Consider the following 26,164-nt stretch of genomic DNA (forward strand, 5'->3'; position numbering starts at 1 on the left):
TTTTAGACTGTTTTATTGTCGTGTCACAATAAGGCAATTAAGAGTGACAGCCACACCTACGTAATGTTTTCCAGGCTGGGCCCTGTTGGGAGTGCTCGGCTTGTTCCAGAAACCGCACAACAGTAGGGCTGATGGATTATCTATGGAGAGACCTCTGCGGAGCTGCCTACAGAGATGGATGGGGAGATTGAGGAGGAGCCCGAGACCCCCTGTCGGTCGGGGGCTCCCAGACTCCCGCTGTCAGTTGGTCCACTTACGACCTGCTCTTACCTCTAACATCCCTGCCGCCAGGAGATGGCCTGGGGGCTGTGGGAGCTGGAATGGGAGTGGTGGGAAAAGTGAGGCTGCCGTGTCCTCGCTGTCACTGCGCGCCCCGTGGGTGGCAGGGCCAGAGCTTGTCGCATTCTTAGGCTCTTAGAGAGACGCTGACACAGTACCGGGCGACTTCGTTAACGGGCGGGGTTTAGCAACTGCAGTGGGGCTCCATGCAGCCCCAGAGCTTACATTTGGGGACCACGCAGAGAGGGGCAGGCAGAGCACGTGTGCAGGTCTGTCAGCCATGGGGCAGGGATGGCGTGGGGCTGCGGTCTTGGCCTCTGCAGGTTCCCATGGTCTCAGGGCTGTTGTTCTCCTGGCCTCCCCGCTTTCATTGTCATTTATTTCCAAGATGTGATTCCTGGCCGGCCTCCATCTGGCAGGCCTGGAACGGGGATCTTCCCTACCTTGCCTCCTGCATCTCAACCCAAGTCATGAAAGGTCAGGAATGTTTCCCTTGATTCCCCTGCGGTTTCTGCCTTTCAGAGCTGGGATGGTGGTAGATTCGCTTGCAAGTGTGTGTGTGTGTGTGTACGTGTGTGTTCACACCTGTGAAGTCTTGGCTGGCTGGGCTGAGGCTGATTGTGTCCAAGCCTCTGGGCAGTGAGCTCGTGGCTTGCACCTCAGACTGAGAGTGCACTCAGGCTGGAGAGTTTGCTTTCCGGGCTGTGTTAAGCCCTTGAGGATGTTTAGTGGTGTTGACAATGTTTTAAACAATATTTCCTCTATTTACTGTTTTCCCTGGACCAGTTTTATCTGGTGGTAGAGGTATCTAACAGCTGCATACATATGTCTGATGAAGTGAGACTGTAGTTAGCGCACAGGTGACCACGAACCCCGGGTCTCACTACGCAGTAGTGTCCCTTTTTTCCAGTCACCGATGGGTCCAAAGGTGCGCCTCTTATCTCTTCCTTGGACAAGGAGGGGGACTTACTTCCTGCCCCTTGCTTGGGGCCAGTGCAGTGGCTTCCCATTTACTGCTCAGAGGACTTCAGTACACATTTCTGAAACAAAGGACCCTGGAAAGTTAGAGCTGCAGGGACTCTGACCGCGGCTCCACCCCACCCTTCTAAAGGTGAAAGCCCTGGCTGTTGAAAGGACAAGCCCAGGTGGGCTCCTGAGGCTTCAGACACCCCAGCCTCCCTCCCCCTCTGCCCGGAGGCCTGGCGCTCTAGGTCACATCTAGCTGCAGAGAGGCAGACCTCCAACTGGAGCGTTCGATGTCTGGCATTTGAAACTTTTCGGCACAGGTTTTAGTTCAGAAGAAAAGTGATAACCAGGAAGGGACGTGGTTTGTTCTTACTTTCTTATTTTTTATTTTTTTTGGCCGTGCCATGCAGCTTGGGGGATCTTAGTTCCTTGACCAGGGATTGATTGCCCCCTGCAGTGGAAGCGCGGAGTCCTAACCACTGGACCGCCGGGGAAGTAAGTCCCCAGGCACAGTTTATTCTTCGTCCCTTGACTAGAAGGACGGGCAGGGTGAGCACCTCAGCCTTTGCAGATGCTGAGACTGACATGGCCCTGCTGCCCTAGGGGCCATGCTTGGTGGCAACCAGATGCTGGGGCTCCTCTGGCAGAGACACGGCCTCCCCATGAGGTGGACCCAGGTCAGCTTGGGTGGGTGCGCTGGTCTTGGATTTTGCTTGCTCTTGCTGTATCTTTGGCTGAAGTCATTGTGTTTTTTCTTTGCTCATGATTTTTTTCCCCCTCCAGTCCAGTTTGAGGATTGGTTTTGAGAAGTCCAGATCAATGGTTTTATTTTCAGAGTTCTAAATCCAGCCGTGTAAACACTTGGAGTCTGGGCCTAGGGTTTAGCATGGATTTGTGGCTATTTAAAATACGCCAGGAGCCTTCTTGGAAGCCGCCCACTGACGGGTTTTCTCTGATTAAGCGGTGAGCTGGGGATCTCAGAGCTCTCCGGTGAGAGTGCCAGAGCGCTGGGGTGGGAGCTGTTTACTGGAAGGTTCTACCCCTCCCTCCAGATTCTGTTCCCTAGGTCAGGCAGGGCCCAGGGATGTCTGCCCCCTTCTGAGGGACCTGGGCTCTGGGTGCTAGGTGCTGGGTGTCCTGTTTTTTTGTGGGCAAGGCCAGTGTCTCTGCGGGTGGCCACTGCTCATCAAGGGAGGGGAGAGCTTGGGCCTTTTGAAAGCCTGTGCTTGCCGGTGACGTACTCCCAGAGGTGGGAAACTGTACACGTTTCCACTGCAATAAGCAAAAGTAAATTTGACACATCTTCGGGGTCTGCTTATGGCCTCAAGGTAATGACTTGAGACGTGCCAGCATCCAGGTGGGGCTCTAGCGAGTCTGACTGGCTTTGATTCACCCCCTTCTGTGCCTTCCCTCGCCACAGGGCAGCGCTGGGTCGAAAATGATCACATAATCGCTGTTACTTGTGGATGTGACCACAGTAAGGTCACGTGCTGGCGAGTACTGCAAAGCGGACGCCAGGAGAACCCTCAGTGAAATGTACCTCTTGCTGTGGGTTCACATCTGCAGGGGCCCCAGGGGCAGAGAGCCGGGGGGCGCTTCATGCTCTGGGGACCTGCCTCCGCCTTCCTCCTCAGTGTGGCCTCCATCATGCGGCCCCCTCCACCGCTGGGATGCAACGCTGGCCGAGCTTGGGAATAGTGGCTGATGACGTCCAAGGCGCTGGAAGGCAAGGCAGGGATGCAAAAGTAAATTTCCTAGGAGCCAACTACGCGGTGTATCGTGAAGCCTTTCAAAGAAATGAGCACCATCACGATGGCTAGTTGGTTAGCTAGTTGCAAGATAGATCTCTTTGCAAAAATTATACAGCTGTCTTGAGAGGATGTAACTCAAACAGAATTAAGTTCAGACCCCAAACATGCACAGTGAGTTGGATCTTGAATATCTGTAGAAGATGTTTTATGTAGCCAGAGCCACACACAGAGGGGGCTTCCTGGCAGGCACCCACCTGGGATGGGCCCCTCGTGCGCAGTAGGTGTGGACGTCTCCACGGAGGTGCCCCCGGCCCCTCTCCCACCTCAGCACGTGGCCCCCACCTTCCCTCCGCCCCTCCAGCCGGGCACCTGGCCTTCCCCTCCCGCGTCTGGTCCCTCCGCGGTCCTGGGAGCGCTACCTCGGCCTCCCCTTGCCCCCTCCTCTCCCCGCTCGTCTGCTTTCCTCCTCCCAGACCTCCACCGCCTGGGCCCGCAGAGAGCAGGAGGGGCCTGGCCGCCAGCCCTTCCCAGCGGGTCTCACACCAGCCAGAAAGGATGACTCCTGTATCATCTTCGCACCCTTAGAGGCCAGGCGACTTCTCTCCCACGAGGAGAAGACCCGCACTCTGTCCTCCACCCCAGGATCGAGCCGCTCTCCGGCCTGCTTCCGCCCCCACTCCCCTTCCTCAGTCGCCCCCCCGCCCGCCTGCTCTTCCCCTGGCTGCTCCCCGCCCTCCAGGCCCCAGGCTTAAATGCCAGCACCTCCGAGCCCCCTTCCTGACTGCCTGCCTCGGACCTCCTCCCCTCCGTCCCTTTCCTGGGTCCCTGTACATCCTGCTGGCATCACGGGCTGGCCTTCCAGACCTGTCTGTGGGCTCATTGGTCTTCTGCCCTAGACAGAGGCTTTCTGAGGGCGGGGTCAGGTTGGAGTTGGTCGTGGGCGCTCCCCGGTCCTTGGTGCTGCCCGGCTCCCGAGATGAGTGCACGGTATGCCCCGGAGTGGGCGGCCGGGTCGGGACTGGCGGGGCGCCACGAGCAGAGAGGCACCTGTGACCCAGCACGGTCGGCGGAGCGTCAGAAAATGCTCCCCAGGTCTGGCTCCGTGATCTGGGGGCCTTCCTGGTGGGCACTCTGTCACGCTCTGCGGCCGTTGCTGTTGCGTAAGGCCCTTGCTGGAGGCCAGCTCCTCAGGGAAGCAGCCTCCAGAAGACGGGCAGCATCAGCATCCCCTGAGGCCTGTGTGCTCTTGGCGCCCACCGTGGGGGAGGTCCGGCTGCAGAGCAGTCCCCCCACGGGGTTCGGGCACCCTGAGGAGGTGGGCAGGGCAGGGACTTTGGAGCTGGGACAGCTCCCAGAGTTGTCCAAGTCAGGTAAGCGGGCCAGGCCTTTATGCCTGGTACCCGTCCATGGTCAGCCGTCCAGGGGCTGGGTACTTGGGTTACGCTGCTCTCTTCAGCCACTGCATCAGGATCAGGAGGCAGTCAGCCACCAACACTCCCCATGGCCAAGACCCCGGGGCTGGAGGGAGGGCCGGGCCCGCCCTCCATGGTCACGTAAAGGTTTTGTCAGAAACGCTTGTTAAAGGGGCATCAGAGGACTTCCCTGGTGGTGCAGTGGTTAAGAATCCTCCTGCCAATGCAAGGGACACGGGTTCGAGCCCTGGTCCGGGAAGATCCCACATGCTGCGGAGCAACTAAACCCACGCGCCACAACTAGTAAGCCTGCGCTCTAGAGCCCTTGAGCCACAACTACTGAGCCCGTGCGCCACAACTGCTGAGCCTGCACCCTAGAGCCCGTGAGCCACAACTACTGAGCCCGCGTGCCACAACTACTGAAGCCCGCGCGCCTAGAGCCCCTGCTCTGCAACAAGAGAAGCCACCGCAATGAGAAGCCCGCGCACTGCAATGAAGAGTAGCCCCCGCCCACCGCAACTAGAGAAAACCCGCACGTAGCAACAAAGACCCAATGCAGCCAAAGATTAAAAAAAGAAAAAGACATCAGAATCAGTTGTACTTGCTGTCTGAAAGGAGGATGTAGAAATTAAATAGAAGAGTTAACTGAGAACTGATCTTACTTTAGCTTTTCTTCACACGCAGAAAATTCTGTCTCTGCCAGAAATAATCTAGATTCCTGTGAAGTAGTAGTAGATCCTGTGAGTTGCTCCCCAGCAGTTGGGAAGTAATGGCTTTTCTATTTGGAAAACAAGACAGTTTCGATGCCTGCTAATTTTGCAGAACGTATCATGAATGTTTCATAGAAAGTAACAGAAATCATGTCTGATTCTAGAAGGCAACCATCTGCTTAGCTTTAAGTTTAGTGACGTAAAGAATAAGGAATAGAAGTATCCGGAGGCTCCTTTCTGTGCATCTTCTGGCTTCACAGGGGCGTTTGTTCCTCTTCACCTTGCTCAGCATCTTCTCCGGCCCTCTGGCGAGGTGTCCTGCTGTGACTGTACACCTGCCTTGTTTGTGTCCACATGGGACTCCTTCCCTCCCAAGAGGCCGTGTGTAATTAGAAAGCAAACGCAGCTCAGATGTAGAGGATGAACGGCCGGGATGCGTGTGGACTCAGATTCCTTCCTGCCCGTTTAACCCGTGTGGCGTTGACACAGGCCTCCCCGTGCAGGCTGAGCTTCCACCGTGGCTTTGCACGGTGAGATGGGCGGGGATGACGGGCAGCACCCCCAGAGTTGGGGAATGAATATACATACGTACACGTAGAATTTCATGTCCATTCTTTTACTACTGAATGGACCTCGTAACTTCAGAACCACCTAAGGATCTCTGACAGTCACAGTCTGAGGACTGAGAAGTCTGGAAATAATGGGGACCATCTCCTTGGGTTTCCTCCCTAGTTCGATGCTTAGATAGTGAGGCTGACCTTTAAAGGCTTCCTCCTGTGCTACCTGGATGACCACGTGGGTGACTCACCTCATGCTCCTCTGGCTGTTAGAAGCGTAAAGAGGAACCAGTCCTTTATGAGGAAAGTATCTCTACTACCTTTTCTCATTACAAAGCGAATACCTGCCCATGGTGAAGAATTAAAACAGGACCAAAATCAGTAAAAGAGGAAAGATCTCCCTGTCTCTTCCTCCTGGAGATAACGCAGCTGACCTCACAGCAGCGCTGCCACCCCAGACAACCGTCCTTGCGGTTGTTTATGTGCTGTCGAGCTCACTCATTAATTACCTGGTGCCCAACTGTGGGCTGAGGTGACACGTCCCGTGACCCCGTCTCTGTGCTCAGCGTATCGCACGTCATCTGCCCTGGGGCTTTTCCACGCAAAGGCAGACTTTGTGTTTTGTGCAGTCTGCACCCGAGCCTACATACCGTTACAGCCGTGCCTGTTCCGTGTGAATTGGAGCTGATCAGGGCGCAGGGTGAGGTGCAGTGGGGCGCCTTGCTGGGGAGAGAGATAAGAGTGGGTGGCGAGCCCCACAGGTGCACGTGTGTGACAGGACCGCTGGGCACCCAGCCCGGGAAGCAGAGGAGAGGAGCAGGGTGGTGGCTGTCTCCCAAGGAGCTTCTCAAGCAGGGGACCGAGGTAGGTCTTGCACAGATGCTGGGCAGCATTGTCAGGCCGGGTGCAGAGGACGGGTGTGACCGTCGCCAGCTCCTCTCTTGTGGACTTCAGGTTTTGATCCCTTTCTGTGTAACCACTGGAAATTCTTCTGTGCTGAGAACACAGGAGGGCCGAGATGGTGCATGCGTGTGGGGCGGGGTTGCCAGGATCCACAGTACAGCCACGGGCACTGCCCTGACCAGTGCAGAGAGAGTTGGCACACTTGCTCTGTTTTCCAATTTTTCATCCACTGCTCATGACTGACCCTCAATGTCAGTGACAGAGAGGCCCAGAAGCCGTGCAGGTCCTCAAGTGCACGGTGGACACACAGGTGTGACGATGAAGGTGGGCCTTCATCTCTGCACTCGGCAGTCTGCATCCTCGTCTCTCAGACAGGAGGCCCTGGACCGGGCCCCCAGGGAGGAGACATCGATCCGTGTTTGTCCGCTGACTCAACGGACCTTCTACCAAGATCGTGATTAGATTTGCTGGACATTACAACCTAATGGGCAGTATTTATTTTAATCTTGTAATGCAGCCACAGAATTGGTAGTGGCACCGTGAAATCACCACCCATTTCCTGTGCAAGGGCTGCAGACCTATTTGTGGGAAAAATCATTCATGTTAACTCAAGATGAGCCCTGTTTCCACCTTATAAAGAGAAATATCCCAGCTCTTCTTGTTTTGATTTGCTTTTATCGATGTTAAGTCAAGGGTTATATTAGCCGAAGGCCATTATGAGGCCATGTCGTGAAACCAGGGGCTCTGAAACCTCCCTTTTGGTCAGCGCAGGCCCATTAAATTGAGAGAGGCTGGGCCTGCCCTAAGCACCAGCCCGCTGTGGGTCTGCGTGGAAGGAGTTCCTGGAAGAGAAGATTCTAGGACGTGAGGGCCAAAGGGACCAGATGCAGCCCTCGTGTCTTACAGGGGAAGGGATGGGGGCCTGAAGAGGCTAACTGACTTGCTTCCTGGAAGCAGGGGTTCCCACCTCCAGCTGGAGGAGTGCTGGTTACTGTCTCCCGTCTCACGCGGTTAGTCCTCGTGAAGCAGCTCAGAAGTGGCTGAGCACATCCATGCCACGCACCCCTGTGACGCCTGCCGTCCCACATGGAATGCTGATTCTCTGCTGGCGATGGGCAGGCCGTGGTAACCGACGCAGAGCGGGCTCTGTGCCTTTTTCCCCTGCTGCAGGGCTTGTGTGGTCCTGGGCCCCACTGGCCACACCGCCTCCACTCGTTCACCAGCCTTACAGGCTTTTTAGACAAAATTCAGGGGCAGTAGGGGAAGAGTTAATTTTGCCTGCTCATTCTGTAGTCATCTTCTGGATTCATTGTCATCTGTTACCAAGCCATCCCTTATTATAAACATTGATTGCACCAAGAAGTAAAAAATATTACTGACAGTTTGCAATTCTTTATGAAATTAAAACTGTTGGGCTCAGTTATATCCAGCACAGGAACGACAGAAGTGCAGCCTATGAATTGTCAATATCTAAGCCATCTCTGTTTTTTTCCAGGATTTATTTTAACCAGGAAAAATTTCTTCTTTCAGCTTTGTCTTAACTTTCACACATAAAGTTGTTGTTGCCCACCAGCGGCATCTAAGCTGCATAGTAATGATTACCTTTTGGGGCGTCCCTGGCGGCCCAGTGGGTGAGACTGCGCGCTCCCAATGCAGGGGCCCCGGGTTCGATCCCTCGTCAGGGAGCTAGATGCCGCATGCCACAACGAAGATGCAGTGCGGCCAAAATAAATAATAAATATATTTTTTTAAATTACCTTTTAATTCATGTGTTGACTCAAACTTCAATAAGAAAAACAGTTGTAACCTATCTCATAAAAATGGCTGTGAATTTAACGTGCTGATTTTATTTTTTCTGGCAATTTCTGACTCATACCTTTTCATAAAACGTCCTTATTTAAACTTTTTCATTTTCGAAGACTCGGCAGTTTCATTGTAGGTGTTAAAATGTTTTAAAGACTCCTTAAAGTCTGTTTACAATTTAAAATCTTTTAAAAATGTAGGATTCTGACTTTGGTCTGAAATGACAACATTTTGCCGCTGCTTAGATGTGCCAGGAGGCTGTGTGTCCTTGGCCATGAGGGGACATTTTAGTGGTGGGGCTCCATATGTTCTGAGGGTCCTTGTCTCAGGACCCTAGTGTGGCAGCCAGTGTTACTGTTTCACAGTTATTAATCACACCAGCCATCACTTAAAACTTCTTGTTAATCTTCCCACTTACAGAAGCTCTTACCCAGGGCTCAGCTGTAAGTCCTCATAAAGTCCAGGTGGAACATTTCCTATGTGGTATATATATTCTTTTTCATATTCTTTTCCATATGGTTTGTCACAGAATATTGAATAGAGTTTCCTGTGCTCTACAGTAGGACCTTGTTGTTTATCCATCCTACACATATGTATAATAGTGTGCATCTGCTAATCCCAAACTCCCATTCCTTCCGCCTGCAACCATCCCCCCGCCCATCAACCACAGTCTGTTCTCTGTCTGTGAGTCTGTTTCTGTTTCATAGATATGTTCATTTGTGTCATATTTTAGATTCCACTTATAAATGATATCATATGGTATTTGTCTTTCTCTTTCTGACTTATTGGCACTTCGCTTAGTATGATAATCTCTAGGCCCATCCATGTTGCTGCAAATGGCATTATTTCATTCTTTTTGATGGCTGAGTAATATTCCATTGTGTGTGGGTGTGTTTACATACATACATACATACATACACACCACATCTTCTTTATCCATTCATCTGTTGATGGACACTTAGATTGTTTTCCTGTCTTGGCTATTGTAAATATTAGTGCTGCTATGATCATAGGGGTGCATGTATCTTTTTGAATTATAGTTTTGTCTGGGTATATGCCCAGTAGTGGGATTGCTGGATCATGTGGTAATGCTATTTTTAGTTTTTTGAGGAACCTCCGTACTTTTCTCCAAAGTGGCTGCACCAATTTACATTCCCCCGATAGTCGTTCTTTAAGGGACTTTGGTGTTGATAGAAGACCCCTAACTTGAGCTTGGACACCAGCCTGTTGTCTGTTTGCATGGAAGTGCTTACATGATGTCTCTTGCGTTAACCAGAGTGAGGACCATAGGGTTATCCTGCTCGGGGATCCAAAGCCTGCTCTAGAAAGACATCTGCCGCGAAACCCACTATCGCCCTGGATTTATGACAGTGGAACAGAAATCAGATGGAATCAGGTTGCGCAGCTTTTTGGATTGTTGTGTTGTTTGTGAATAAAATACTCTGGAGCGGCGTCAGCTAATGAAATGCTCGTCCTTCTGAAGGAAATACAAAACACAGAGCTGTCAGGGCTGCACAGAAGGGTCCTTTATAGGTGGTCCTGCTCCCCCTCTGGGCTGTAGAGAGGCATCAGTTTTCATATTTGAAGGAGGAAAGGAGCGTTTTCTTCCTCTCCATTCTCAAATCCTCACACCCTCTACTCTCCTTATCCTCAGACACGAATCTTCCAAGCCGTTTTTCACACACCCAGCACAGCAGTGGTGTTCTCAGAGAGCTCTGGAACAAGGTGCTTTATGAAGCATGTAGGAACGCCATTGGGGGAGATGCCGGGAAGGGAATCAGCCATCCTCTGAGAAGTTAGAAGCTCGCACCTCCCCTGGACCTCATCTGGGCGCAGGCATCGTTTGCCTTGGGCGTTCATCCCCTTAGAGGCTGGTCTCCTGGAGAGGGATTCTGAGTCACATCAGGGTTCAGGGGAAGGAAGATGCTTGGGATCGCAAGCCCTTGGTCGTGTCTGTGATGGTGGCGTCTTGGTGGCCTGGCGTGCGTCACCCTGCCCTGGGAGGACCTTAGGAGTAGAGGTTGGATGCTGTCAGGGAACGTGTGGGTGGGAGACTGGTTTCTGGGTCTTTGAGGTCACTGGAAAGCAACCTGAACTTCCAGGGAAGCCTGGAAGGAATCTTGTATCCCAAGGGTTTATGGTTTATTCCATTTCTTAGAGAGACTCAGGGATTTTCAAATAAGAAATTAAACCATCCCATGGAAAACTGTGCCAGTGAGCTTCTGTTAAACCCTCCATTTGAGAGTCATCAGTGTATTAATGTATTAACCAGTTTGCAGTGTGGCTCTTTCCTGCTGCGTCGAAATGGATATCTTATTAGGGACATGCGTTTCCTGTCTCAGCACGGCAACGAGGCCGAATGGGAGCCCTGGTCTCCTCCAGTGCTTCTGTTCTCGGTGGCTGTGCTTCCTTTTTCCCATTGTTGTTTCCCTTTATATTTTGGGATCCTGAATGCTTTAAAGTAAAAATAAATGCTATTTCACTTTTCTGTTGCTAAAAAGAATATTAAAAAAACCTTCTTGTGAAATTTAAGGTTTCAAACAAACATCTCAATCCCGGAGATAATATGTGGTTTTAAAAAGTCACCTGCGATTTCAGGGTCTTTTGTTTTTTTAGCGGTACGCGGGCCTCTCACTTCTGTGGCCTCCCCCGTTGCAGAGCACAGGCTCCGGACGCACAGGCCCAGCGGCCATGGCTCACGGGCCCAGCCGCTCCGCGGCATGTGGGATCTTCCCGGACCGGGGCACGAACCCGTGTCCCCTGCATCGGCAGGTGGACTCTCAGCCACTGAGCCACCAGGAAGCCCTCAGGGTCCTTTTTTTAACCCTTAAATATAATTTCAGGAGGTTTGTTTGGAACCTGTATCCGTGGCCACGGGATCCAAACGGGATTGTGGGGGAAGGAGAGACCGTAACGGTCTAATCGTGGCCACGTGCTGTGCTTCTGCGTGAGAATTTGGAGGAAGAAATGAGCCCGTAGCTCTGCTGGGGAGTGAGCCCAGGAGCCAGAGGGGAGCTGGGTTAGTGTACTTGAAGACGAGGGCCCTTGTCTAGCGAGGAGCGCTGGGAGCCGATCGCGAAAGACCCCGAGGAAGGACACAGCTGTGGAGACGGGGGCCTCAGCAGGAGCGACGCTGGCCCTTCCCTAGTCCTTATCCAGGTTCTCCTGCTGCCAAGATGGGGGCCCAGGACGTGGGGCTTTATGGTCTCAGTTCAAGTGCATTGAGAGATCTCTTGGTTTACCATTGCCCCCTTGTTGCGTTCCTTTGATTCTTTTGTTTTTTGCTGAGAGACAGTGAATTCAGGATTCTTTCAGAGCCCTGCAGAATTTCTGCTATATATGAGTCATCCTGCCACATGGATACATTTTTTTCCTCTCGCGTTCGCACGTGCTATAGCGTGAACCACATGAAATTGCTACTCAGCCACTTTTGACCGACAAAATGACAATTCCAGGAGGTTCAATGTAATATAAATTGGCCTGGGATCGAAACTAACCGGCAGAACCTTTCAGTGGGTTTTACTCACTTTAGAGTTAATGGCTTGCTTTGAATGCCGATAGCTAATAACTGGTGGCTTGATGGCTTGATGAGGCCTTTTCGGGCCCCATGCTATTTCAGGCTCAGCTGTGGTCCCAGCACAGGTGGTGGTGCACTTAGGTGGCCCGTGTCCCCCCCAGAGGCTGCGGGACCCAGGCAGTGGGGTACCAGCAGCTTTGCTCCTTGATCACACCCCTAAAGGCCGTAGGAGGGCTTCCACGGTGGGGATTGGGCCCTTTGCTAGCAGAGGGGTTACATCACGTCTTCGAGTGGAGGGGAAGGACTTCCACTCTGCCGGTGAGGAAACGCAGTGTCAGAGAGACTCGGAAGGTCACCCAAGAAGGTGGAGGCCACCGTCAGCCTGTGGCTTCAGGCTTCCCATGCCGAGCTCCCTGTGCTCCCCTGGGGTCCTGGACATGAGGACAGCTGGGGCCAGGTGGGAGAAGCAGGGCTCCCACAGTCCACGGTGTGAATCCCCGACGTTGGAATTTTACATTGGCCACATCTGCTTAGCAAAGTTTGGGAAGCGGAGGGAGTAAAGAAATCCAGAGAGAGCTGGTTAGCGATACAGACTCTGAAGTTCGGGTAGGATGGGTCCCGGCTGACATTCACCTGTTACCAGCTTTGCCAGGTGTCCCAGGTGAGTCTGGGGCAAGGTGGGGCGGTGGGAGGGGGAACACAGCAGGTGAAGAGGGAGGGATTTGCTGGCCTGACCTTTCACAAGGGACCGCCCCTCTCCAGCAGCACCGGGCAGCCCGCAGCAGTGAGAGCCTGTCCCCACGCTGCTGTGGCATCAAGTGAGCCTGGGTCACAGCAGTGCTCAGGGGATGGTCATCAGTATCACAAGCTCAGTCGTAAATGTCGCTGAGCCTCTCTCTTCTGTTTTCTCTCTGCGCTTCATTCATCCGGGCCTGTGCAGGGTTGATCCTCTTTGCATAGACAGTGGTAAAGTCATGTGTACTGAGGGCACTTTTCCTTCTGAGGTGTGTGTTTGTTTGTAATTACTGAAATCATTTGTCTCCAAACCAAATTAATTGTGATGGGAAAATGGCATCGTTTGCCTGTATTGCAAAAGAGATTTGTTTTGATTTTGTAAAGAAGACTTATGCTTTTTATTCATTCTGATTTCTGTGCTCCTGAAAAGTCTTTCACTCTCTTGTTCAGGGCAGGAAGACAAGGAGAAAATAAAACACATCCCTTTTTATTAGGATTTTAGTCCCCCTACCAGATAGGCTGCTAAGATTGTCCTTCATAATCAATGATTTTCATCTAGGTGTACTATTACGCCAGGAGATTGCTGTGTTTGTTCTCACATGTTGCTCATTTTTGACATGAAGTGCACAAGAAGGAAGTCCAACCACAGCTTTGATGCTTTTCTGAATGTCAGAGTGTAACTGCTTGGTCCAGGCTCAGTGGAAATGGACGTAATGAAGGGGTAATTTCCCTGGTAGATCTTAACCCAGGGTTCCTGGTTATTGCTGGAACCCAGAGGTTAATGTAGTCTGTAGCCATCTTCATGCCCTGCAATTAAATAAACTCCGAGGTATTGGAGGAAAACGCTGAAGGACAAGAAGTACTTTTTTTTTTTTTTTGGCTACTTTGCAAAATCCTATCAGTTTTAAGACTTGAATTTTTGGCTTTTGATACATCAAGTCAAGAGAGTGGAAGAGTTGGTGCTTTCACAAAATAATACAGTAGCACCAAGGGGAAAACGGGGGCTTTGTACCCAGTGTAAAATCACTATGATTTTGTCTATTCGCTGGACTATTTCTTCACCTGTGTTCCCAGCATTTAGGAATTAGGTGATTTGTCCGTGATCCCCCATGGGCAGCAAGTTGCTAATTAAGCAGCTGGGAATCAGGTCCCTGCCCTCCCCCACCCCCACCCCATTTGTTCTCTCTCTGGTCTGAGGGGGTTGTTAAAAAAGGGAGCGATTAGGGCTTTCAAGGGCTTTCGAGTAAGGCTTTCGAGTCAGAGCGCCTATTGTGTGTGCAGTAAAATGAGGGCCTTACATTTCCTGGTTAAATGTGTGGTTCTGCATATGAATAATTTTGAAAACAGACCAGAGCTGAGTCCCTCAGTGTTCTTAGCAAGCGGAGATTGAAGGGAGTTTGTAGTCAGGATGAATTTTAAGAAAGTCCGGGCAAGGGAAAGGACACAGTTCTCCTGGGAATGAAAATAAAAATAAACAGCCGAGTAGCTTTGTTATTGGATTTGTGTTTTGTTTGTTTCTGCAGCTCCTGCCCCGATGGTCTTAGGCCTGTTTTCCTATCTGTCGGTGTCAGGAGCTGTTTGCATTCTTTAGGGTCCAGGGTCTTGTTCCTGTCACCGAGAGCAGCCAGGGTGGGGCTGAAGGTGGTCCTGGAAAGGGAGGTTCCGGAAAGAAGGCCTCGCTGCGTCTTTGCTTTTCTCCAGTGGCTCAGAAAAGCAGCTTTGCTGCTGGGGAGAGAGGCTGTTCTCTGAAATAAGCCCGCATCCTTTGTAACTGTGTCTCCTTCAAAAGAACCGGGAAAGGACTTTGGGATTCTGGAGGCAAGCAACTTAAGATGCTTTCCTGAGCCCCGTCAAGGGTTGATCTGTGTGTGTCCTCTGGAAGAGGGTTCAGGCTGTTTCAGGGACAGCAGGGTGCACGCCAGTGTGTTGGGGTGTATGGGGTGCGGTGAGGGGCCCCTAGGCCGGCCAGGATCGGGGGCCGCTGCAAGGTCCAGGCTCCTTCCTCTGCCATGTGGCTTTTATTTCCAGCTCCAGGTTGTCTGCGCCCCTCCGTGGAAGGCTGTCTGCTTTCCCTCGCCCTGCAGGTCAGCAGGCCCAGCTGGGCCAACCCTGCTCCTCAGTAGGACGAAACCAGATTGATGCGGGTGCAGGGGTGCCCCGTGGGCATGGGAAACAAACAGCAGCCAGTGGGGACGAGGAAGGAGGTCTACTTGGAGGGGGCGGAACTGGCCCAAAGAAGGGTTTCTCCTGGTGTTTGTATAATCGCTGCTTTCCTCCTGGCATCACGCTTTCAGATTTCCTAAGAAAGCCCCGAGTCACACCCTCCGCTTGGAGTAAGAGCGGGGCGGGGGGGGGGTCTCCAGGATGCTAAGGAGAGCTGACCACACCCTGGTGGTCCAGGTGCACGGTGTGTGGTTCCTTTTGTCAAGACGGCCGCTGGGTGGAGGCTGGTTGGAATCTGCAGGAGTCCAGCCCTCTTCCCCGGGCTGCCCGCAGCTCTCAGGGCTCCCCTGGGCCGGGCAGCACCAGGAGCTGGCTCTCCGACAGTGCTGTGTGTGTAAACACGTTTATCACTCAGTGACCCGCGTGGTCAGCAGTGTTAGGACCAAGACACGAATAAGTACGGTGTGGTGTTGTAAATACATTGTCTCAGCTGTCTTCCGCTTTACTCGTCACTGCAGGGTGGGGTCCGGACTTGGCACTTTATTTCATTGTGTGTCTGTGTGTATATGCATGTATATTAAATATATGCGTGTGTTTGTATATATACACATATATTTGTTTACATTTTTTGAGACCTTATTTTTTCAGAATAGTTTAGGTTTATAACAAAATTGAGAGGGAGGTACAGAGATTCCCCTTATCCCCCTGCCCGCCCCCCCCCCACCCACCACGTGCACAGCCTGCCCCGTCATCACTCACCAGAATCGTAAAAACAAAGAAACTGCTGAGGACGCCATAAATGGATGACCCAGATGGTTTGAATTTCATTTTTCTTGGGGCTCAGCACGAATTGTCCAAACCCCAAGCACCTTTGCCTTTGAAAGTGTAGGTCTGGCAGCTTCCTCTTTGCTCAGCATCATAAGAGTGTGCATTGTGGGCTTCCCTGGTGGCACAGTGGTTAAGAATCCGCCTGCCAATGCAGGGGTCACGGGTTCGAGCCCTGGTCCGGGAAGATCCCACATGCTGCGGAGCAACTAAGCCCGTGTGCCACAATTACTGAGCCTGTGCTCCAGAGCCCACGAGCCACAACTACTGAGCCCGCGTGCTGCAACTACTGAAGCCTGTGCGCCTAGAGCCTGTGCTCCATGACAGGAGAAACCACAGCAACGAGAAGCCTGTGTGCCACAACTAGAGAAATACTGTGCACAGCAACAAAGACCCAACGCAGCCAAAAATAAAAATAAATAAAATAAATTTATTTAAAAAAAGTGTGCATTGTGTGGGGATACAGTGCATTTTCACGTTCTGAGCTTCGCTGGACTTTATCTTAATATAGGGCTAAGCTAGGAATGAATTCTACTGGCATCCACATTTAACTATTTAGAATTCCCTTTCTTAAGTCCTAAAATAATACGCCATGCGTGTGACCTGTGGGCACACCAGTGAGACAGCAGGGGATTGGTGTCTTTTCCTTTAATTTCACGTTTTGGTCGTCAACTCAGAATAACTAGGCTGAGAATTTCTGCTTAAAATTCATAACAGTTCCCCCCCGAGTGCTGAGCAGTTTTGGTTTCCTTCTCCGTCCTGATAACTTCTCCTTGTGTCCTTAGGCCCCGTCCCTGAGTCTGCTTGGTGCGGGGGGCGGCGGGGGGGAGGTCACTTTCTTTCTCTAACTGCCTTCAGATTTCTGTTCTGAAGAAGCTAATAGTTTTGGTTTTTCACTCCTGATAAAAGTTCCCTGTTACTTCAGGTTCCCTAATCTTGGTGTTCTTTGAGAATTTCTTTTCACTATTATGATTTAAATTGAAAAGATAAAATGTAATCTGAAGTGGAGCCATGTTAATGATAAGAAATGATTAACGGCTTCTTTTCCTAAACTCTATTGGGTCATTACAGAGGACGCCCAGCATGCTGGCCCCCAGGGACGACAGCTAAAGGGGCTTCAATGTCCCCGACAGGCTTAAAGCAGTCAGTCAGTGGTCACCGGGTGTGTTTTATTCTAAATTCAAGTCCAGTAGCATTTCAAAAGCTCATGGGAATGTGTTTTCTTAAGATTATTCTACTCCAAGTGGGGGAATTGAGTGGAGCGCAGAATGGCCTCTTCTGAAATGAGACACATCTTCCGTGACTTTTGGTTCTAGCTGCTCTGAGAACACATGTGCACGTGCACACGCTTTCCCATCCATGCGTTCCCATACATGCACACACGCGCAGGCTGCTGGGTGTGTGCCCCCGACGCATGGGTGTTTATCCTTTAAGGATTGCTGCACCGTAGGACTTGAATAGGGCAGCCGGCCGGTCTGGTCGCCATGGTCCCCACCCTGCTCACCCCGTGATGAACTCTTCCAGAGGGGCTGCACTGTCATCCCTGTAACTCCCACTTAGGGAGTCCAGCCCACAGAAGGGTCCCGATCCACAGAGGAGTAGCGTGAAGGAGTATCTGGTGTGTACGACTTCTGCTGCATCTTTTGTTATTTTTCATTTAGCTTCTTGGGAGGCAGAATTCAGTCCTGACCGGGCAATGATGGAGGCGACGAACATTTTTAAAGTAAATCTTTTAAAATTGAAGATGTGTTTTTCTGGTCAGTTAAGTCAAGCATTAATTTTATTAATCTGGTCAGGTAGATCAGGCATTAATTTTATTAAGCTAGTTGCCACAAACAAATTTATTCCATTCGAGGGAAGATATGTTTACAAGTAAAAAGTCACCACACACATTGTTGCAGGGTTTATATAATTACACGTCTTTCTTTAATGGACCCCTGCTTAATTTATAATGAATATGTGATACTTGTTGTGATAAACATAATCTTTGGTGGTATGTGCTTAAATATCAGCTGTGCATTAGTGAATAGAGCTCATTTTAATTCCCACTTTACTCTCTTTGTTTTCCTATTAAGGTTATTAAAAACTATATTATTGAATTCTTTTTTTCATGCCAGATGGTAGAAAATGTGCAAGTTACCAAAAGGTGACAATGAGAAGAAAATCTCTTCATTACCTTGTCCCCAGGCCACCTGGTTCCCTAACCCTAGATCAGCAGCTGTGAAGTTTTTTATCCTGCCAGAAGTGTTCTCAGCATGGACAAGCTTGTGTGTGTATTTTACACACACACACACACATACACACACAACCCTATAGCTTTGGGATGGCTGCACTTTGGTACGTTGGGGCTTTAAACATTTTGTTGGCGACTTAGCCTTCATTATGTGGATGTATCCAAATGTACGTAACCAGCCTTGGGTTGTTACAAGCACAGCAACAGCGCGCTCTCTTTTTTTAAAAAATAACTTTATTTGTTTGTTTATTTATTTATTTATTGGCTGTGTTGGGTCTTAGTTGCTGTGCGCGGGCGTCCTCTAGTTGCGGCAAGCGGGGGCTACTCTTCGTTGCGGTGCGCAGGCTTCTCATTGCGGTGGCTTCTCTTGTTGCGGAGCACGGGTTCTAGGTGCATGGGCTTCAGTAGTTGTAGCTCGCGGCTCTCGAGCACAGGCTCAGTAGTTGTGGCACGCGGGCTCAGTAGTTGTGGCTTGCAGGCTCTAGAGCACAGGCTCAGTAGTTGTGGCTCACGGGCTGTAGAGTGCAGGCTCGGTAGTTGTGGCGCACAGGCTTAGTTGCTCCACGGCATGTGGGATCTTCCCGGACCAGGGCTTGAACCTGTGTCCCCTGCATTGGCAGGCAGATTCTTAACCACTGCGCCACCAGGGAAGTCCTCCCCCTTGACTTTCTGACACATCCCAAGGTGTTCTGACTGGATCTTCAGTGTCTAATATGTTTCTGAGGATCAAAACTCCAGCTCGAAAGTCTTCTTCAAAACCATAGTGTCGTAAACACTTTGATTTTCCAACCATCACCTACCATAACTTTACTGGGCGGGGTGGGGGGGCGGTTCAGGCAAGTGAGTATTTTAGTGAAAAACCAAAAGGCCCAGAGTTCACTGGCTACCGGGTCATTTCCAGGACAGCCAGGAGCTTCCTTCATCCTCACACTTGCCCACATTCGGGATCTGGAGGGTCTTAACGCCTGTGGGCAGGGTGGGGCCTACAGGGCTGGAGCAGGACTTTGGAGTTGTTGGAGCGTGTGTTACGTTTTAGGAGGCAGGACACCGACTGGAATCGGAACAGCCGTGTGAACCAGGCACATTTCAGCTTCTCTGGGTGGAAGTGATGCTAGGGGTGGGCTGGACCGTCTTCGGTGTCCTTCCCGTTTGAAAACTGGCACCTTGGGGGCATCTTGACCTTGCACTTTGGTAAGTTGCAGCATCTCACTTCCTTTTACCCTCCTGTTTTACAGATGCCTTTGTGAACAGCCAGGAATGGACATTAAGTCGATCTGTCCCGGAGCTCAAAGTGGTGAGTGTTTGCTCTGGCCTTGGGCGTGGTCATTCCTCACCTGCAGGAGGGGGGCTTGGAGGGGGGCTCAGGAAGAGGCGAGGTGTGACCTATGAGCGCCCCAAGCCCGCATCCCGGTGGGCGTGAGGGGTCTCATTCCCTGGGGCCCAGAGGTGGGCCGTGTTCTGCTGTGTCCTGGGGAGGGGCCAGGGGAGGCTGAGGTTAGGGCTGGAGTCCGGAGGGCACCTGTGACGGTCATGACAGACGGCCAGGCAGGTGGCCTTGTGTGCAGGGCTGGGTCCACCCGCCACTGTCTCTCGTATCTGAGTGTGTGAGAGAGAGACTCTGTCTCACGCACACGCGCGCACACGCACACACACGCACACAGCTTATTAGTCCTTTGCAGGATGTCATGGAAAGTCTCTGTAGCGAGTCATCAAGATGTAATTATAATTCATCACTGATGAAATGTGACTGTGTACTGTGTTACAGAGGAGTAGTGTAAAATTTAAAGTTTTGTTTTTATTGTGAACTTCAAGTACTTTCAGTGACACTATTTAAATTGACTTAAATAAAAAATGACTTGGATCCGTTACAGCCACACCTCTGAGCCTCTCCCCACTCCACCCGCCCCCCGCAGTTGGGGGTGGAAGAAAGGACAGCTAGAACTGTTAGAGAATCACATTGTTATGAAATACGCGGTGTCTGGAGGGTGTGTGTGTGTGTGTGTGTGTGTGTGTGTGTGTGTGTCTGGAGGGTGTGTGTGTGTGTGTGTGTGTGTGTGTGTGTGTGTGTGTGTGTGTGTGTGTGTGTGTTGTCTTAAACTTCTCACGTGACAGACTCTGACCGTGGTGACAGCAAATCAGCTCATCCTGTCCAGGCCCTGGACCTGCTCTGCTCGGCCCACCTGGCCCCTCAGCCTCGGCATGTTGTCCCCCCATGTGCCCCTTCTCTGAGACCCCAGGGTTTGTTAGCAGTTCCAGCCTGTCTGCCCGGTGACCCCAGAGGCCCTCGGATGCCCTTCCCGGGGCCCCAGCCACCTGCGGTGCTTCGCGGGTGGACCCGGCGGGGGACAGGCCCCTTCTGGCCTCTCCGCTCCGAGACAAGGAGATGGAGCAAGGACAAGAGTGTCTGTGACTTCCAGTGTCACCGGGAAGAACAGGTTTTGAAACTGAAGGCCTGAAGGGAGGGTTCGTGGGCAGGCCCTCTGACATCCCCCCAGGCCCGAGAGCATCTGATATGTGTCCCCGCTGCCACTGCCAGGTGTCCAGGCCAGGCCCCCTGCCCTCCCGTCCCCGCTTCTTCCTCCCACCGGGTCTGACCTTTCTCGGTGGCTCCTCCGCCCCTCGGGGGGAGGCAAAGGGGCCCACGGTTCCGGGGCTGTTCCAGAAGCGCGGGTTCTGCAAGCCCAGCCCCGGGACAGTGCCGTTCTGTCCCCTGTGCTCTCTGACGCCGTCCCCGGAACAGAACGAATCCCGCGGGACACGGTCAGGAAGCGACATCAGCGATGGCGGCCGCGTGGCCAAGGATGCTGCTTGGAGGTTTCCAGGGAGGTTTCCCAGTTTCCGAGGCAGCCTCTAGAGCCAGCCAAAGGTTGGGGTCCTGCCGTCGGAGTAAAGCAAGGGGAACAGCGTTCTGATGATGACGTGGGGTACCTCCTGGATGGCGTCACCACCTTGAGTCCTGAGCCGGTCGTGCCGTTGTCCCCACTCCACAGGCATCAGGGGCAGAGCCTCAGGTGTTAAGAACGTGCCCCAGGAGCCCTGGTTAGTGAGACGGGAGCTGGGATTTGAACCTGGAGTTTGCTTCCGCATCAGCTCTGCCGGCAGAACTTTCTGCAACGTGGAAGTGTTCTCTGCAGGGTGGCACCCATGGGCCCCGTGTGGCTGTAGAGCATCTGAAGTGTGGCCAGTGCAAGGGAGGAACTGAAGTTTTTAAATTAATTAATTTATTTTTTGTGGCATGCGGGCCTCTCACTGCTGTGGCGTCTCCCGTTGCGGAGCACAGGCTCCGGACACACAGGCTCAGCGGCCATGGCTCACAGGCCCAGCTGCTCCGCGGCATGTGGGATCTTCCCGGCCCGGGGCACAAACCCGTGTCCCCTGCATCGGCAGGCAGACTCTCAACCACTGCGCCACCAGGGAAGCCCGAGGCACTGAAGTTTAAAGTTGAAGGGTGTCAAGGCCCATGGTTTAGACCCAGTCTGGGGAGTTACAGGTGGTGAGGGTTCTACCAGAGCCTGCATAGCAGCCCATGACTGAGGACGCCTGCTACCAAAACCTGTTCTCTGCTGGTATTTCAAAAGCATGGAGTTTTCTGGAATCAATGCTTGGAGGTGAAGGGGTGCTTGTGTTAACCGGTGGTGTGGATTTATGATCCTAAAGCAGAACTCGCATAAAGTTGGCTTGAATTCACAGAAGGGGTGGACTCCATCTCACGGATAAGTAAACGGGGAGGATTCTGCAGTTCTTCTGGGGGAGGCGCCCTGCTCCCGACCCGTGTGGGGTCGGCCCAGACCCCAGCAGGACGGCCAGCTCTGCTCTGGGCCGGGCATCCTCCTGCTGGGGGTGGTGCAGCAGGCAGCTTGGCCTCCTCAGCAGATCCCTTATGTGCTAAGGCGTTCCCAGCGTCTACAGAAATGCTCCTTTGTTTGGGGCAGCCTCTGTGTATCCACAGGGCTGCGATTGTGTCCTGCCTGGGTACAGCAACCGGGACAGGTGGTCCCTTAGGTCAGCACCCTCGGAACCCCTGACTCTTTCAGAAACGCAATTCGGTGACATAATAACAAGCCTCAAATGGGCTCTTTATGTAATGTTGGGCCATAAACCATCTGGAATCTGTCAGAGAAAAAATGTCAATGTTTGCTTTCTTTTTTTTTTTTGGCCCACCACATGGCTTGTGGGATCTTAGTTCCCTGACCAGGGATTGAACCCGGCCCCTCGGCAGTGAAAGCAAGGAGTCCTAACCACTGGACCTCCAGGGAATTCCCCAATGTTTGCGTTCTTTTCAAGAGTGGCAGTGCCATGCTATATGCTTCCTGAGGTTGTGTGATGGGGGCCAGTTGCTTTGGGTCCACACTCGGGTCCCTGCAGACGTGTGCCAGGCAGCACGTGCTGACCACTTACCTCTGGGCGGAAAGGCAACCACGCCATAGATCTCTGGCCTGTAGAGGTGGGCGTCTGTCAGCAACGTGCCACATCCTATTTGTGCGTTTTCATTGAATTCTCAACTGGGATTTTTACCAAAAGCCTCGATTTTATTTTCAGCAAGCCACGTGTCTAGCTGGTAAGTGGTGAAGTGTGGGGCAGTAGAGAACTCAGTTTAGAAAGACACTTCGTGTGATGTGGCTGTTCACAGCACTGCCCAGAGGATGCCGGGCCCGTGTGCTGACGTGTTGCCACCAAAATACACAGATCTGTAATTTTCAGGACACCTTTTCCCGTGTTGCCTTGCTTTTCCCCGAGCCTGTAGACCCAGAGTGGCCTGATTCCATTCTCTCTAGTTTGTATCCAGTAGCAGTTCATGGATCCCAGTGTAGCTTTACAGCTTAAAGAGCATTTTCATCCCTTACTTTATTTCCTCCTCACAGCTGGCTGTTAGTTTCTGCCAGCGTTTCAAATTAAAATAAGCCCACAGTGTGCAAACATAAGAAGGTGTATGAGATGGCTATTCAATCCAAATAAAACACCTTCCCCACCCCCCACCCCCGGGATCGAGTGACTGGATCCTTATAAGGGGTGAGTTAATTCTTAGCAAATCATTGACATGTAAGAAGGAAGGAATATTGCCGCACACGGAAAGCACAGACTGAACAGTGATTTTCAACATTTTCCTCCTTGGGAAAGAAAAAGCCTAATCTTAATTAAAAATTCAATTCTGCGGCATACTGTTTCGGATTTTCTCAGTGTGAAGCTGACAAACAGCAGGTGCCCTGGAGCAAAAGAATAATTAACAGGTAGAAATTCTCAGATTATAGAGGCCCAAAGCAAAGGGAAGACATAAGTCAAATCAGGAAGGGAAACCATTTTATTTAGGATCCGTCCACATAGTCTGGGGCTTGGAGCTGTAGTAATGAAGCATCTCGTTTCTACCCGCTGGCGTTCGTGTCATTCATTCATTCATTCACCCAGTGTTGCTAGGAGTCCGCCGTGGGCAGTGCTGGGGGTAGAGAACCAGACAGAAACGAGACCCAGTCCCTTGTCAGCACTGGAGAGAGTCAGACACACATACCGATGTTGGGGAAACAAAGGGCTAAGTGGCAAGGTAGCATTAGGAGGAGAGGACTAAGGGAGCTTTGGGGAGAGGCACTGGTTGAGGCTGTGGCATTAGGAAGGCTTCTCAGAGGAGGTGACATCTGAACTGATTGCTGACCCATGAGTAGGAGTATTATTTCGGGCAGCGATTGATGTGGAACGATCTAGGCGTCTGGAGTCTGCAAGGCCTGTTAGGATGGTGTTTGGTCCCTGGCATATTGGGGACGAAGCAGGGAGTGGGAAGCTGAGGACGAAAGGACCGTGATGGTGGGAGGGACAGGATGGTTCAGGGTTTTAGATCAGGTTTTAACTTACTTTCCACAATCTCGTGGCAAATTTGTTTGCGTTTATGTTTGTTCTTCTCATTAGTGGCACCATCACCCATTTATCCAGCCAACCAAGCACACTCCCCACCCCCCATTCCATCCATTCATCCATCCCATATTTACCGGCACTTTACTGGGGCCGGAGACAGTGCCGAGTCTAGGCATTCAGAGAGGTGTCCTTGCCAGCATCAGAGACATAGTTCTGGGTCTTCGGGGACCTGAGCGTACCAGGGGGTGGTGTCAAGAGCATCAGCAGTCACAGTGGAAAGTGTTCTGGGTGTGTAGAGAAGCAGGGAAACCACCCAAAACTCTCTTCAGGTGAAGGGAGGGGTGCCCAGGTGAGTGATATGTCCGTGTGGTCCCTGCCGGACCTGGGTGCCTACAGCAGAATTGATCGTGAGGATTTGGAGGGAGACACTTTGTTGTCTGTTCGTGAAATACTTGGACTCTGGCCTGCAGGCAGTGGGAGGCTTCCTGGGAGTTGTGAAATGAGGGAGTCTCATCTTTGCAGTGTCAATTTTAAAGAATCTCTGGTATTCTCTGGGCGAAGATGGGGAGCTCCCAGGCAGGGAGATAAGCTAAAGGCTCTCCCAGGATCCAGTGGACGGACGCACAGCCTGCCCCGTGGCGGGTGTGTGTGTGTGTGGAGACCCTCAAAAGCACATCTGGGCGGGGTGGGAATTGGAGACGGCGTCCAGGTGTCTGGCTTGCGAGTCTCGGTGGTGATGTGATCACAGGACGAGCGGACTGGGGAGAAAACAGTAAGGTCTGGACATGCTGAGGTTTCAGTACCAGTGTAGATGTGTATGGGTTTACCTGGAGAGGGGGTGGGGCTGGAGAATGAGAGTGGGTATCCGTAGCTTACTGGGAGTAGGTGGGATGTAGCCTGGCTCCCTTGGTTGGAGGGGGGGTGGTACTTAGATTCCAGGATCTAGGGAATCTAGGAGGTCTAGGGAAGGAGCCAGCGTGGGCTGGGGGTAATTTGAAGAGGAAGCCCAGAGCGGGAAGTTTGAGGAAAGAGAATCTCCTCTACAGCTTCCGGTGATGCAGCAAGGGGAGGGCCAGGGGATTTAGAAACAGAAGTCCTCGGTGACCTCGAGTAGTGTCCTTGTAGCCATAGGGTCAAAACAGCAGGCTGGGGGTGGGGAGGGTCAGAGAGTGGGCGAGAGGGAGGCAGGCTCTTCGTAGGCCGGGACCTGTGTCCAGGGCGGGTCTCTCTTCCTGCTTTTCCTCAAGAGACAATTGATTGGATCATGCTTAAATGCAGAGGGGAAAGTTCTAGTGGGGGAGGAAAAGATTAAAATGCAGAAGAGTCTTTGCATAGAAGGTAGAGGGTGGGGGAGTGAGATCCCGAGCAGAGGGAGGGCCTCCCCAGGGACAGCCACCTGAGTCCATGTGTGTCAGCTGTGTTAACAAGGGAGCTTTCTCTGAAGAAGGCAGGGTGAAGCCAGCCTTGCCCGCTGGTGACTGTGAGTTCCTGCTTGCTGGTACAGTGGCCCTCACATCATGCTGACCTGGTTTCCATCCAGCATGAACACCTTTGCCGCCTTGACCGTGGGTCCCTGCCCTGTCCTGCAGTGTGGACCCCGTGTCCAGAGATGCAGGCCGGCTCTCCTCCTCTTCCCCGCCTCGGTCCAGTTTTCTCCCCTCGGGTCCTTCCCCGGCACTGTGCTTTTCTGGTGTGGCTCTTTTTCAGCTAGTCTCACCCGGCTCCAAATCCTACCCCAGAGTCGTGACGGAATGCACCAGAACGTCCTCCTAATCCCCTTGTGGCTCTGTACTGCCACTGTGCCCCATTTAACCTCGTACCTTGTTGAGTGGTTTTTTGTGTGTGTGTGTGGTACGCGGGCCTCTCCCTGCTGTGGCCTCTCCCGTTGCGGAGCACAGGCTCCGGACGCACAGGTTCAGCGGCCATGGCTCACGGGCCCAGCCGCTCCGCGGCATGTGGGATCTTCCTGGACCGGGGCACGAACCCGTGTCCCCTGCATCGGCAGGCGGACTCTCAACCACTGCGCCACCAGGGAAGCCCCTTGTTGCGTGTTGCGAGGGTCCACAATACATGTTGGTGGCTGACTCACTGTACACCTTCCCGATGGAACCAGCACTCATGGGATTCAGCGTGTGTTCCAACCATGTTGATTCTTCAGGCTGTAGAGGCTGATAAAACGTGACATCTTAACTGAAGGTGTTGGAATCCCTTCTTCTCCAGCAGAAGGATTTAACTAGCCCATTTTCAGCCATCCCGCTGATGTTTGGTCATGATGGTGTTTAGGACTGCTGTCCATTTTATTAACCTCTCTATTTGCAGGTTGCTGAATAGCATGATATACTGACTACTCCTTAGTGACTGTCCATTTCTGTGTTTCAGGGCATCGTGGGTAATTTGGCCAGTGGCAAGTCGGCCCTGGTGCATCGCTATCTGACCGGCACGTACGTCCAGGAGGAGTCTCCCGAAGGT

General features: G+C 52.1%; 1 protein-coding gene across 6 annotated transcripts in view; it reads left to right on the forward strand.

Annotated features, from left to right (window-relative positions):
- AGAP1 (ArfGAP with GTPase domain, ankyrin repeat and PH domain 1) overlaps positions 1-26,164 on the forward strand; it is a 566,346-nt gene that overhangs the window by 173,165 nt on the left and 367,017 nt on the right. For all 6 annotated transcript variants that reach the window (XM_081243347.1, XM_081243348.1, XM_081243351.1 and 3 more), the window contains exons 2-3: positions 19,090-19,148; positions 26,075-26,162. In XM_081243347.1, coding sequence (XP_081099473.1) covers positions 19,090-19,148; positions 26,075-26,162 — 147 coding nt within the window. The remainder of the gene's footprint in view (positions 1-19,089; positions 19,149-26,074; positions 26,163-26,164) is intronic.

Source organism: Mesoplodon bidens (assembly GCF_964165515.1).
Source record: "Mesoplodon bidens genome assembly, chromosome: 8".
NCBI lineage: Eukaryota > Metazoa > Chordata > Mammalia > Artiodactyla > Ziphiidae > Mesoplodon > Mesoplodon bidens.